Genomic DNA, 11,657 nt, shown 5'->3' on the forward strand with positions numbered 1-11,657 from the left:
TCATATTAAAATTTTTGCATGATTCCCAACAATATATTTACTTAAAATGATTATATTATGATAGTTCACAAACAAAATCAATAATAATAAAAATATATAGATAATTCAAAATGAATATATGAGGTGTTTTTTTTTTCTTGTACTCATACAACTTTGAAACTACTTTCCATTCTTAGGAGTGGTAATTCCCCCACACTCGAAAGCCAAAAAGAAGAAAAGAGAAAGTTATTAGCATAAAGAAAGAGCAATTAATGTATGTTGTTTTAGTTAGTTGCTTAGAGCACAAGTAATAAATGACTTAATTAGCATAAATTGAATAATTATTGTTCTAGAATCTAACACTCAAAGAATTACGGCTGAAGGTAACGAATGCTGTATTTCTGGAAACAATCAAAGATTTGCATGTGATGATGATGAACATTGGTGGTTGGCTGTAAGGTATATTGGGAACAAAGGTACATACATACATAAAAATATAAATTGACCTAATCTTTTTAGAGTTGAGAGAATTTGTATTTTCAGCGAAATCACCACCTTTACAAAGGACCAATGATCAGGGAATAATTGCTGGGAAAAGCAATAAAAGGTATATTATTAGATGAGCACAAACATATTTTATATTTGATTTCTCCTCATCCTTGTTCGAAAGAGTTTGAGAAAAAATGAAAAAAAAAAGTAGGAAATGATATTGGTGTAAGTGTATGAGTGGAAAAGAATCTTAAGAAGGCATGGTTTTAGGTGGTGACAGGGAATGGATGTTGACCTATGAAGGAAGGAAGGAGAAAAGACGAAAGAAATCCATCTCATATAGAAAGTGGGTGTGTTTGTGGAATATTATTGTAATGTTTTTGTTGAAATGGTATGAGCACAAGTTTAGGGTGTGATGTGTAAAACAATTAGTCACACTTGGTGTTGTTGTAAAAAAGAAGAGCTTTAATTTTAGATCTTTCTCTTTTGCCATCTTTAAGAAGAAAGGAAAAGGAAGAAAAGAAAGAAAGAATTGTCTCATCTAAGTGCATGACTTTATCCCATTAAGTACATTCAGTTCTGTAGAAGCCCCCACCACACAACCAATCAGATTACACAGCCGGTTACACAAGGGAAAGAGAGTGGAGAGGAGCAGAGAGGGATGGTGAGGCCGCGTATGCAGCTAATAACATCCAAATATATGAGATGAATATAAATGAAAGTAAAATAATTATAAGATGTTCAAAAAGATGGTACAAATATATGATAATATAAAAAGATGGAAAAACAAGTAATTTATGTAATTTAGTGATCTGAAATAAATACGTGAAACTTTATATTACAATTCATGTTTAAAATTTATTATTTGTCACGATTTGCAAAAATGGAAAAAAGAAGAGTGAAAGGATTGCTCCCCGAAATAATGTGTATTAATTATGCCTTTCATTTATATTTGTGAAATTTAAATTTAAGTGCTAAATTCAATTTCATACATTTTAAAAAAATAATAATTCACCTTTACCTTTTATATTTCTATGACAAAATTTGAAACTCACTTTAAATTCATTATTTATATACTTATATATATATATATATATATATATATATATATATATATATATATATATACACGTTTAATTAAAAAATTAAATAAATTTTATTTCAATATTTTTTGCATTGCATAAACAAATAAATTTAAAAATATTTCATGATTCAAATTTATTTTTTAATTTTCTTAATAAAATTTAGCTAAGAGTAAATTAGTAATTTCTTTTATAATACAATTATTTTTATTTAGTTATATTAACCACATATGCAAACTTTTTATTTAAATTTATTTACTTTTTTTATCCAAAAAATCTAGCTTTTCACTTTTTTCCCCTTCCCACCTTAACCTCAATCTAGAGAAGGTATAAGTGATTAAGTTCAATGATTTCACACATTTCATTTAGATATTCAACTTCAAGTATCAAATAAATATATTACATGTCACATAGGTTGAAATTTAATGAATATATTTTAACTAGACTCAATAAACATATTTCAACGACAAGAAATTGAATAACTTTCTCACATTAAAAGTTTTTTTTTTTTGTATAGTTATGTTACTTTCATAAACTAAAAAATGAATCTATCCCATAGTTTTTAGGACAAATTTAGACAAAATTATCCCTTTACCCAAACAAAAATAGAAGTACCTCTTTTTTTCTATAATTTTCCATTTCTTTTTCATATCAAATAGCTTTCTTCTAATTTCTACCATTCTCAAATTTTCATTTACACCAAATAGTCATCTAATTTTTTTTACAGCTAAAAGCATGAATAAAACGGAGGAAAAATATTTCAATCAAAGTGATTTTGAATTTAAACATTTCCATATAATATATTCAATGTAGTAAATGCATGTTTATATCAGTGTACATTCAATAATAATGGTTCATTTAAAAGCAAAACAACACATACATATTACATATATTTTTCCAAGTGAAATTATCAGTATGCTAAAAAACTAGATTGGGAATGTTTTCTAAACACATTACAAATATATAATCTTTTACAGTTCAATCAAAGTGAAAGTGAAACTGATGAATTTGATCAAAGAATTAAATAGTTCTAACTTGTATGAGCTATTTTATGAGTTTGAAACTCCAGAAGCTTGGAGAAACTGACAGACAGAACTCACAAGGTTGGTGAATTTGCTAGGACAAAGTTTGTGGTACCACACTTCCACATGATGAGTTACTGAATACAAGTATTTACAAGTAGGGACAGTGATAAAGCAAGCCAAACACACTTATCAATCAGGTTTCTTCCCAGAGAAGGAGAAAAGAAAGATAGAGACACCCCATGAAAGATAAAATGTTGCAAGGATGAGCACACATGAGAAAAAGACTGGACCCTCTTCTTGTGGAAACTTATATATTACTTTGACAACAAAGCTTTCATCTTTCTTCACTGTGTGAACTTTTCCATATACTATTCTTTTTGTCCATTCAATTCCAATGAAAGCAGAGGTAATTAAAAGTCATAACACTACCCGGTTTTCATACACAGAATTCTCTATGTATGTCTATAATATTATATATATATCGTATGGACACATGCACACAATTTTTATATTCCTCAGCTTTGGCTATACCAAGTTTTGTTCCTTGAACTGAGTTTCTGATGAATGAGAGGCTTTCAGTTTCAGCTTCAGAGAAGGTGAGAATGTTCTAAGTAGCTTTGCATGGCGGGCCAAAGATTGGGAGAAACGGGTCTATCTGAGTCAGGACCTTCAAGTCATCATGTCCCTTATGGAGTTCTTCATGGGATTAATACCTCAGCATCAGGCCTAATGTATTGTTCTTTAAATTGTTTCTCCATCTCAGTTTTCAGTCAGAAAAAATTTCTCAGTTTTCTTACATGGAACTGCTGTTGTATGGTGTTTCTTCAGTTTTATATATATGGCTTGTTTTGATTTCTTTTTTTCTTACTTACCCTTTGTTTCTTAGGAATCAAGGGTCTGGTTTTGATTTTGGAGAGCTGGAAGAGGCTTTTGCTCCATTGCAAGGCATCAAGATAAGAAGTGATGAAGCCAAATCATGTATGTTTCATTGTTTTTGTTCTTCTCCTTTTGATGAGCATAGGTAATGAGCAACTCTGCAAAAGGTACAGAGAAGAAAGAAGTGGGAGGAGGAGGAAGGAGGTTTGAATATGCCTAAAGAGCTAAGTGGGAGGTTACAATTTCCCATACCCAAAAATGATAAGAAACTTGGATGGCATAATCTTTGAAACTTGCATGATGTTCTGACTCCATCATGACTATTGAAAAGGAGGATTAGGTTCCTCCACCTTTTCGTATGATTGATGCTCATAAAGCCTTTATTTTTGGTGATCCTCTGATATTTTTCTTTTTGTGATTGTAGCAGCTTTATTCACAGGCAGGCCTTCAGCCACACTGGAAATGTTCCCTTCATGGCCAATGAGATTCCACCAAACCCCAAGAGTACTACTCTCTCTCACATCCCCATCTTTGACCAATTCATATCCAAAGATGCTCACAACAAAAACAGATTCAACAGTATCCCAATTTTCTTTTTAGAATTTGAGTAGGAAATTTGCTTAATTAAGTACTGACCAATGAAACAAAGATTGACTAGTATACTGTTGGTGTTGAACATTTTGAATAAAAATTTGTGGTGGATTTCCACAGGGAGGTTCAAAGTCGGGAGGGGAAAGCACTGATTCAGGATCAGGAGTGAACACTCTTTCAAGCAAAAATGAGCTCCAATTTGAAACAGAATCTCCCATAAGCATAAAAGCATCTTCTTCAGATCATCAACAGGCTTTTGATCAGCTTCAACAACAACAACAACAGGAGACAGCAACTGATGGCTCAAGGGCAGGGACATCACAGACTCAATCACAACAAGAAAAGGTTCTTAAAACAACAATTGTTGCCACTGTTAATCTCTCAGTTTCTCTCTTTCCATGTCCCCAAAACACTGGGAAAGTTGACCTCTTTAAAGACAATTATTATTACCCTGTTGGTTGGTCTTTCTCTCTCCCTCTTTGTTCACATATCTTCTCAGCACAGATCCCAACAGCCCTCAGAAAATCAAAGAGACACAGAGTTTCTCTGATTCCTGAACGATTTTCTGATGAATGTCTGACATGAAAGTGAGAGAGAGAGAGAGGGAAAGATGAACGTGACAAACAAAAAAACAAAGTGAGAATCTTTTCAGTACTTATCAATCACTGTTTCTCTTTTAAACAGTGACCCACTCCCACTTCACTGGTCACCCTTAGATAAAACTCGTGCTTTCTCCCAATTTAATTGTGGTGTTACAAATCTAATTCTAAAACCACACTATACACCAACACAATGGCAGATAAAGATGCTTTTTGCTACCCTTATCATGTTCATGATTGCACACCACCACAAGAGAAATTGCCAAATAAAGGGCCTTTTCATTCAGAAATGCCTCCCAAAAATTCTGTGAGAAAATCACATTCATTGATTTCATCTTGCATTCTTGTTTTAAAGCATGACATCTCTTTGAGCTTTGGTTTAGCCAACCTCAAAGCTAGGATGAATTTGAGTAACGTTGACCAATTTTCTTCATTTAGTAGCTAGAAATCTACAATTTTTCTGGTTTTTAAGTCCCTCTAAGCTAAGTGATTTAATTTATTATTCCAGTTCATCTTTTTATGTACTTCTCACCTTTCAAATCCCTTAATTCTTTTTCTTTTGGGGTTCTTTTTATTCAGAGGAAAGGAGCTGGTTCCACATCAGAGAAGCCACTTGATGCAAAGGTTTGAATATGACATACAATCACACACACACATTTATATACAGTATTAATATATTTTATATTTCAAGGTTGGTTATTTTCTGGATTTTTCACATGGGATTTGTGTCAAGGTTTTCTTTTTTGATTTGGATTCAGACACTGAGACGTTTAGCTCAAAACAGAGAAGCTGCAAAGAAAAGCCGTCTCAGGAAAAAGGTGTGTCCCATCAATTGATAAAAACAGAAACAGAAGAATATCATATATTATAGTAAACAAAATGTAACCACAGAGACATTGTGTAAATGTGCTGTTCCATTGCAATTAGGCTTATGTGCAGCAGCTAGAGTCAAGTAGATTAAAGCTCACACACCTTGAACAAGACCTTCAAAGAGCTCGCTCTCAGGTTCTTTTCTCTCTCATACACACAATATTGCATAATTTTTTTAATTATTTATTGACTTCTGCTGATGATTATTATTTATGATATTAGGGAGTGTTTATGGGTTGTGGTGGTGCTGGTGGAAGTATATTAAGTTCTGGTGAGTTTAGCTGTTTTTATTTTCTGTTGGTTTTTTAAATGCAATTTCATTTTCTAATGCCTCAAATATGATCAAAGATAGAAAAGGTTATTATGTCATAATTTTCTGACACATGTATGATTATGGAACTAGGAAGAACTGGTATAATGAGTACCTCAAAGATTTTGTTGGCCTGATCTTTTGACCCCTTTTTACAGTTTGGAAAGGGGAATGAGACAAAGAATTAAGAAACTCAGTAGGGAGCAATTGCTATATTTACACGTAACTTCTTTTTGTGCCCTTTGAAGCCAAAAACAAAAGTCAAATTTTGATTTTGAAATGGACTTTCAAAATCTAGAATCAGGTGGACAAGTCTCAGAGTTTGACCAAAATCTGTGGCCTAATTCACGTTTGAATTCTCATTATAAAACATAAAAAATACTTATAAAATAAAAACAGTGGATCATTATTCTAAAAAGATCGTACTGTTACACATTAAAAACTGTGCTGTCCTTTCTAAACATGCATGTAAAGCCTTGTTTAACTTTTCAGCGAATTATTGATCCATGATAACTGCTTTTTTCCGCTTTTAGTAAAAGAACATGGTGTTCAGATAAAAAACAAAACAAAACAAATTTGAACATAGAATAATAGTATCTCTTTAGGTAATGCAGTTAAGAATGATGAGTAATCCATTGATTTTCTATTCAGAAGATGAATGCGCTATGTCTGTTTCATTACAAACCACATTTGCACTACTCATCAAACAACCTACATTTAAATTTTAATACAAAGTAATCATTTCTTACATTGTATTCACCAAATATTTCATACATAAAACCAATATCATACGAAGAATAATTTTTTAAAAGTACTTAATCAGTTAGTTATCAGTTTCCAACTCTTAACAAGACTATACTCAATACCAAAACATAGTATCAATATTATGCTAATATAAATGTTATTGATATAAGAAAATGGAGCTTTAAAATTTTTTTGCTGTTGCAGGAGCTGCAATGTTTGACCTGGAGTATGCAAGATGGTTAGAAGATGACCACCGGCACATGGCGGAGCTCCGGACCGGGCTGCAGGCACCACTGTCCGACGGCGAGCTGAGGGTGATTGTGGATGGATATCTGTCTCATTATGATGAGGTTTTCAGGCTGAAGGGAGTGGCTGCTAAAACAGATGTGTTTCATCTCATCAATGGCATGTGGACTTCACCAGCTGAGAGATGCTTCCTCTGGATAGGTGGTTTCAAACCATCAGAACTCATCACAGTATGTATTACCTATGCACTCTCTTTTCTCCCTTTAACATCTTCATCTTCCTCAATCAATGTTATGATAAATTTAGTTAACTATAGTATATGTATATATGTATCAGAGCTGTTCATTTTTTCAACATGAACACTGTTTAGAGAGTTCAGTATAAGAATAATAAAGATGTAGTATAAGAACTGTTTTCTCATACAAGTTTTGTTTTTCTTAAAGACCCTCATAAAAACAACCCTATTTTCTTGGTAAAAATGTTATCTTTTTTTACGTATAAGTTTCAGTTTGAAGAAAAAGAAATGAATGAAGTTATGTGTGTTATTTTGGTCAGATGTTGATACAACAGTTGGAGCCCCTAGCTGAGCAGCAAATTATGGGCATATGTGCTCTCCGTCATTCTTCAGTGCAAGCAGAAGACGCTCTCACTCAAGGTCTTGAACAGCTTCAGCAGTCTCTCGTTGACACCATCGCCGGTGGCTCCGTCGCCGATGGAGTGCAACAGATGGTGGCCGCCATGGGCAAGCTTGCCAACCTTGAAGGATTTGTTGGCCAGGTAAATTATAGTACAGTATACACAAATATACATACATATATATACATACATATACATACATACATATAAATATATATTATGTATGCAGATGTTAGAAAAGAACAGAAAAGGGGTAACTTTTTAAGCAAAGATGTCATATTATTGAATTGATTGATAAATCACATTATATTATATATATAGCTAGGGCTATGTTTTTCTTATGTCTTAGGGCTAAAGTAATACTTTAATTTTTATGCACTCAATTTGGTGGGAGGTTGACGTAAAGCCTTCAGGTGACATCTGTGTCAAAATTATTTGCATGCAAAAGTTTCCATTTAACAGTAGATAGGAGAGAGAGAGAGAGAGAGAGAGAGAGAGAGAGAGAGAGAGAGAGAGAGAGAGAGAGAGAGAGAGAGAGAGAGAGAGAGAGAGAGAGAGAGAGAGAGAGAGAGAGAGAGAGAGAGAGAGAGAGAGAGAGAGAGAGAGAGAGAGAGAGAGAGAGAGAGAGAGAGAGAGAGAGAGAGAGAGAGAGAGAGAGAGAGAGAGAGAGAGAGAGAGAGAGAGAGAGAGAGAGAGAGAGAGAGAGAGAGAGAGAGAGAGAGAGAGAGAGAGAGAGAGAGAGAGAGAGAGAGAGAGAGAGAGAGAGAGAGAGAGAGAGAGAGAGAGAGAGAGACTTCTGCAGACATTCATGTCAAAGTTAAGTTTGAATTCGTAGGTAACTTGTTCATCCCTGGATTTCTAGCTTTCAAAAGCAATTGGTTTAAGAAAGTTGGCGTGTTTGAAATTACTGGTGGAACATGTCTAAGGACCACACACGTATTAATTAATTTCAAAATCTGGTTTTAAGATAATGATATGTATATATGAAGTGGTTCTAGCAATGGTTGATGAAATGTTACTTTCTGATCCATTTTGTTTCTTTTGCTCATTCATTGTTATCCATCCTCTCTTTTGCATGTTTTGCGCCGCAATGCTTCCTCCTCATATAAAAGAAAACTTGAGCTTATATCTTAGGTCACACCTTCATCTCACTTCACCTTGATTTAACATGCCAGTAATTTACTCTCTCCTTTTTTTCTTTTTACCTTTTCTTATACTTGTAAAATATGCAGAAAGTCAAAGAATAACAAGCTTGAAATATACTCTTTATTTTATGAGTAACACTCCTTATATATATATATATATAATGAACCACTTGTCAAATTATAGACACTACCTTTAGTTCTTTGATAAGCATCATGGAAACGTAGACTCGATTGTCTCAAGCTACAATCCTCCTATAGAACTTATTTCAATATGATTAAATAACTTAATAATTTCCCATAATTAATTGGGTTGACTTAACTCACCCACTACATGCTAATTAGGCCTTAGACATGTATTTATATATTAATACAGATAATTAATTGTTTTTGGGTATTTTAGTTTATAACCTGATCATCATTTTGGTTCTAAATATTTTAAGGTGCATGCATGGTCATCAGATGTTTGATTTGATGTAGTTTTTTCATCTCAAAATGTTTCAATCAGAAGTTGGTTGTGGACAGTGACAGATTGATGTTTATACATAAACCCTAGGTAGACCTATAATCATGAGTATTTTAAAAACCAAATTGACAAGTGATTCCTAATTGATTATATTAAATTCCAGTGTCATAAAACAAAAATGAGAATACACTATTTTAATTATACTTGTATTAATTAGAATCAGTCTAAATAGTTCATAGATAAGACAAGTTCATACCCTTTGAAAGCAAAGTGCTGTTGTCCGTTAGCTAGGGACCCATCTCATGGGGTAGTTGGGTTTTGATTATACTATATAGTTTATCGGATAGATATATAATTGATTAATTAAAATGACTTGATTAAACACCATACTTAATTTTCCTTTGACTCCATTGTTTCAGTTCTCACCCATTATTTTAAACACCATACTTAATTTTCCTTTGACTCCATTGGTGTTTATGAACTGAAGGCTGATAATCTGAGACAACAAACCCTTCATCAGTTATGTCGATTACTGACAGTTCGACAAGCTGCAAGATGTTTTGTTGTGATTGGAGAGTATTATGGTCGTTTAAGAGCCCTAAGTTCTCTTTGGGCATCAAGACCTAGAGAGTAAGATTTACACACCATATCTTATCATATTTTAACCATTTATATTTACTATGCACCATTGAAAAACAAGATTAAATTATCATCAAAAAAAGAGAAAAAAAAAGTGACACACCCTTTTTGATTTGGTTGAAACAGGAGCATGATCAGTGATGATAATTCATGCCAAACAACCACAGCACTGCAGATGGTTCAACCTTCTCAGAATCATTTCTCCAATTTCTGAAAGATAATGTAATTGAAACCTGACAAGTGGATTTCTTTGAGCTGCTTTAGTAGGAAAGGAAAGGGTGTCACCACCATCATGATGAAGAATTAATTATAATATATTTTTTCTCTTTTCAACCTTCTGCTGTGTCTCTATGTTTTGCTGTAATTAAATGGAATCTGAGTTTTAAGTGAATGATGAGGAGGCTTCTACTTTAGCTAAAAGAGCATATATAGAAGTTTAATCATTAAATTTCATGACATAAATCTGCATAAAACGGATGCTACTTTTAATTTTCTTTCATCACACACACCATATTTTAAATTAATTAATGACTTTAGAACTTAGTAGTGGTTTTGGTTGCAAGTGGAGAATCCTAAATATATGATATTTAATGTAGAGGGGACAAATTATAAAAGAATAGGTTATTTATATTTATATAAAAATTAAGAAGGTTGTTGTCTGGTTTTGGTGGTTATTGCATAATTTGCATAGGATGTGTCTCTTCGTTTATTTGAAGCGGTTTGGTTACATACAATACAAAATACAAATAAAATAACATTTATATGTTAGTTTATTTTAGAAGAAAAAGAAAAGGAATAAAACTTTTGCTAAGATTATAATAATAAGGATTTCACCGATAGAATCGTAAGAAAAATATTTTTTTTTATTCGTTAAAGAATAACTGGTTAAAAACTAGTTATAAATAATATTATTGTGTCTTGTGATATTTATAATAAAATTGAGGGTTTTTTTTTTTTCGTAACAGAAGAGTGTGAGAAGTGTTTAATAAAGTTACTCTCTTAAATCGTACTCAAACTATGTTAAGAAGTGTTTGAGTTGAGAAAAATATTTTTTGATGGCAATAGATCTTTATGTAAGAATAAATATTTTTAACACAATTATTTTTGTTTGGTATATAAATGATGATATTAAAGGTAAACATTTTCACTAGATTTAGAATTGACTTCAAGATTATATTAGAATGTAGATTAAATCTAATTTAAACTTATAAAATTATTTTGAAATATAAAATCTATATTTATATAGTCTATATAAAATCTTTAGTAAAGTCGCAAAAGAGAAAGATGAAATAATAAATTCAACAAAATTTCACACTATCTTTCATTTTCTTGATCTATGTCCAATAATAAATTCAACAAAATTACATTACAATATTATTGTATATTTGCATCACTTAAATAATATAATATTATACTATTTTCTTTAATTTTTAATTAAAAAAATAAAGTAGTAGACCAACTTGTGTCGTCCTTTCTTTTTTAACTCATTTATTTGGCAGATTAGATGGAAAGAACAAAAAGGGACTGATAAATTGAAAAAACCAACTTATTTTTTTCAAATTTTAACGGATTGACAATCTGTTTTTGCAGGTGAAGTACCACTTTAGCATCTTTAGAGAATTCACATTTTTCAAAATACTCCCAATACATTTAGGTTGTACGAGTTCTCCATTAAAGACAAACACTTTCAATCATTTCAAATTAGGAGGGTTGTAATATTTCCAACATTTTTCAACTTTTAATATCCATCTGTACATGAAAACCATCAAATTTTAGAAAATTAATTGTAATGTTCATGATCTGTTGGAAAGTTTAAATATTGTTTCCTAATGGATTTGTGTGTTTAGGTAATGTGATTTTTTACTAATTAAAACTAAGAATGCAAACACAATTTCGAACAAATTGTGCAAATGGTCACAATTTTAAATTCAAAATCTACTAAATTTAACTTATATTACTCAAT

General features: G+C 31.9%; 1 protein-coding gene across 2 annotated transcripts; it reads left to right on the forward strand.

Annotated features, from left to right (window-relative positions):
* Positions 1-2,692: 2,692 nt before the first annotated feature.
* Positions 2,693-10,027, forward strand: LOC108339603 (transcription factor TGA9). 2 transcript variants are annotated; one of them, XM_017576757.2, is made up of 13 exons: positions 2,693-2,981; positions 3,155-3,306; positions 3,462-3,553; positions 3,876-3,955; positions 4,163-4,387; positions 5,221-5,265; positions 5,400-5,459; positions 5,569-5,646; positions 5,734-5,782; positions 6,770-7,041; positions 7,367-7,588; positions 9,543-9,685; positions 9,821-10,027. In XM_017576757.2, exons 2-13 carry the CDS (start codon positions 3,197-3,199, stop codon positions 9,906-9,908), a joined length of 1,464 nt encoding a protein of 487 aa, XP_017432246.1. In that variant the 5' UTR covers positions 2,693-2,981; positions 3,155-3,196; the 3' UTR covers positions 9,909-10,027. The 2 variants fall into 2 exon arrangements, with proteins under 2 accessions (XP_017432246.1, XP_017432249.1); XM_017576760.2 differs by lacking the exon at positions 2,693-2,981 and having other exon boundaries at positions 3,032-3,306; positions 3,879-3,955.
* Positions 10,028-11,657: the final 1,630 nt, after the last annotated feature.

Source organism: Vigna angularis, chromosome 5 (assembly GCF_016808095.1).
Source record: "Vigna angularis cultivar LongXiaoDou No.4 chromosome 5, ASM1680809v1, whole genome shotgun sequence".
Lineage (NCBI taxonomy): Eukaryota > Viridiplantae > Streptophyta > Magnoliopsida > Fabales > Fabaceae > Vigna > Vigna angularis.

Bases quoted from the DNA above. Each gene is read 5' to 3' on its own strand.
- LOC108339603 (XM_017576757.2), top strand. From the start codon at position 3,197: ATGGCGGGCCAAAGATTGGGAGAAACGGGTCTATCTGAGTCAGGACCT. The intron at 5,647-5,733 runs GTTCTTTTCTCT...TTATGATATTAG, and splicing joins TTCAAAGAGCTCGCTCTCAG to GGAGTGTTTATGGGTTGTGG. The intron at 7,589-9,542 runs GTAAATTATAGT...TATGAACTGAAG, and splicing joins TTGAAGGATTTGTTGGCCAG to GCTGATAATCTGAGACAACA.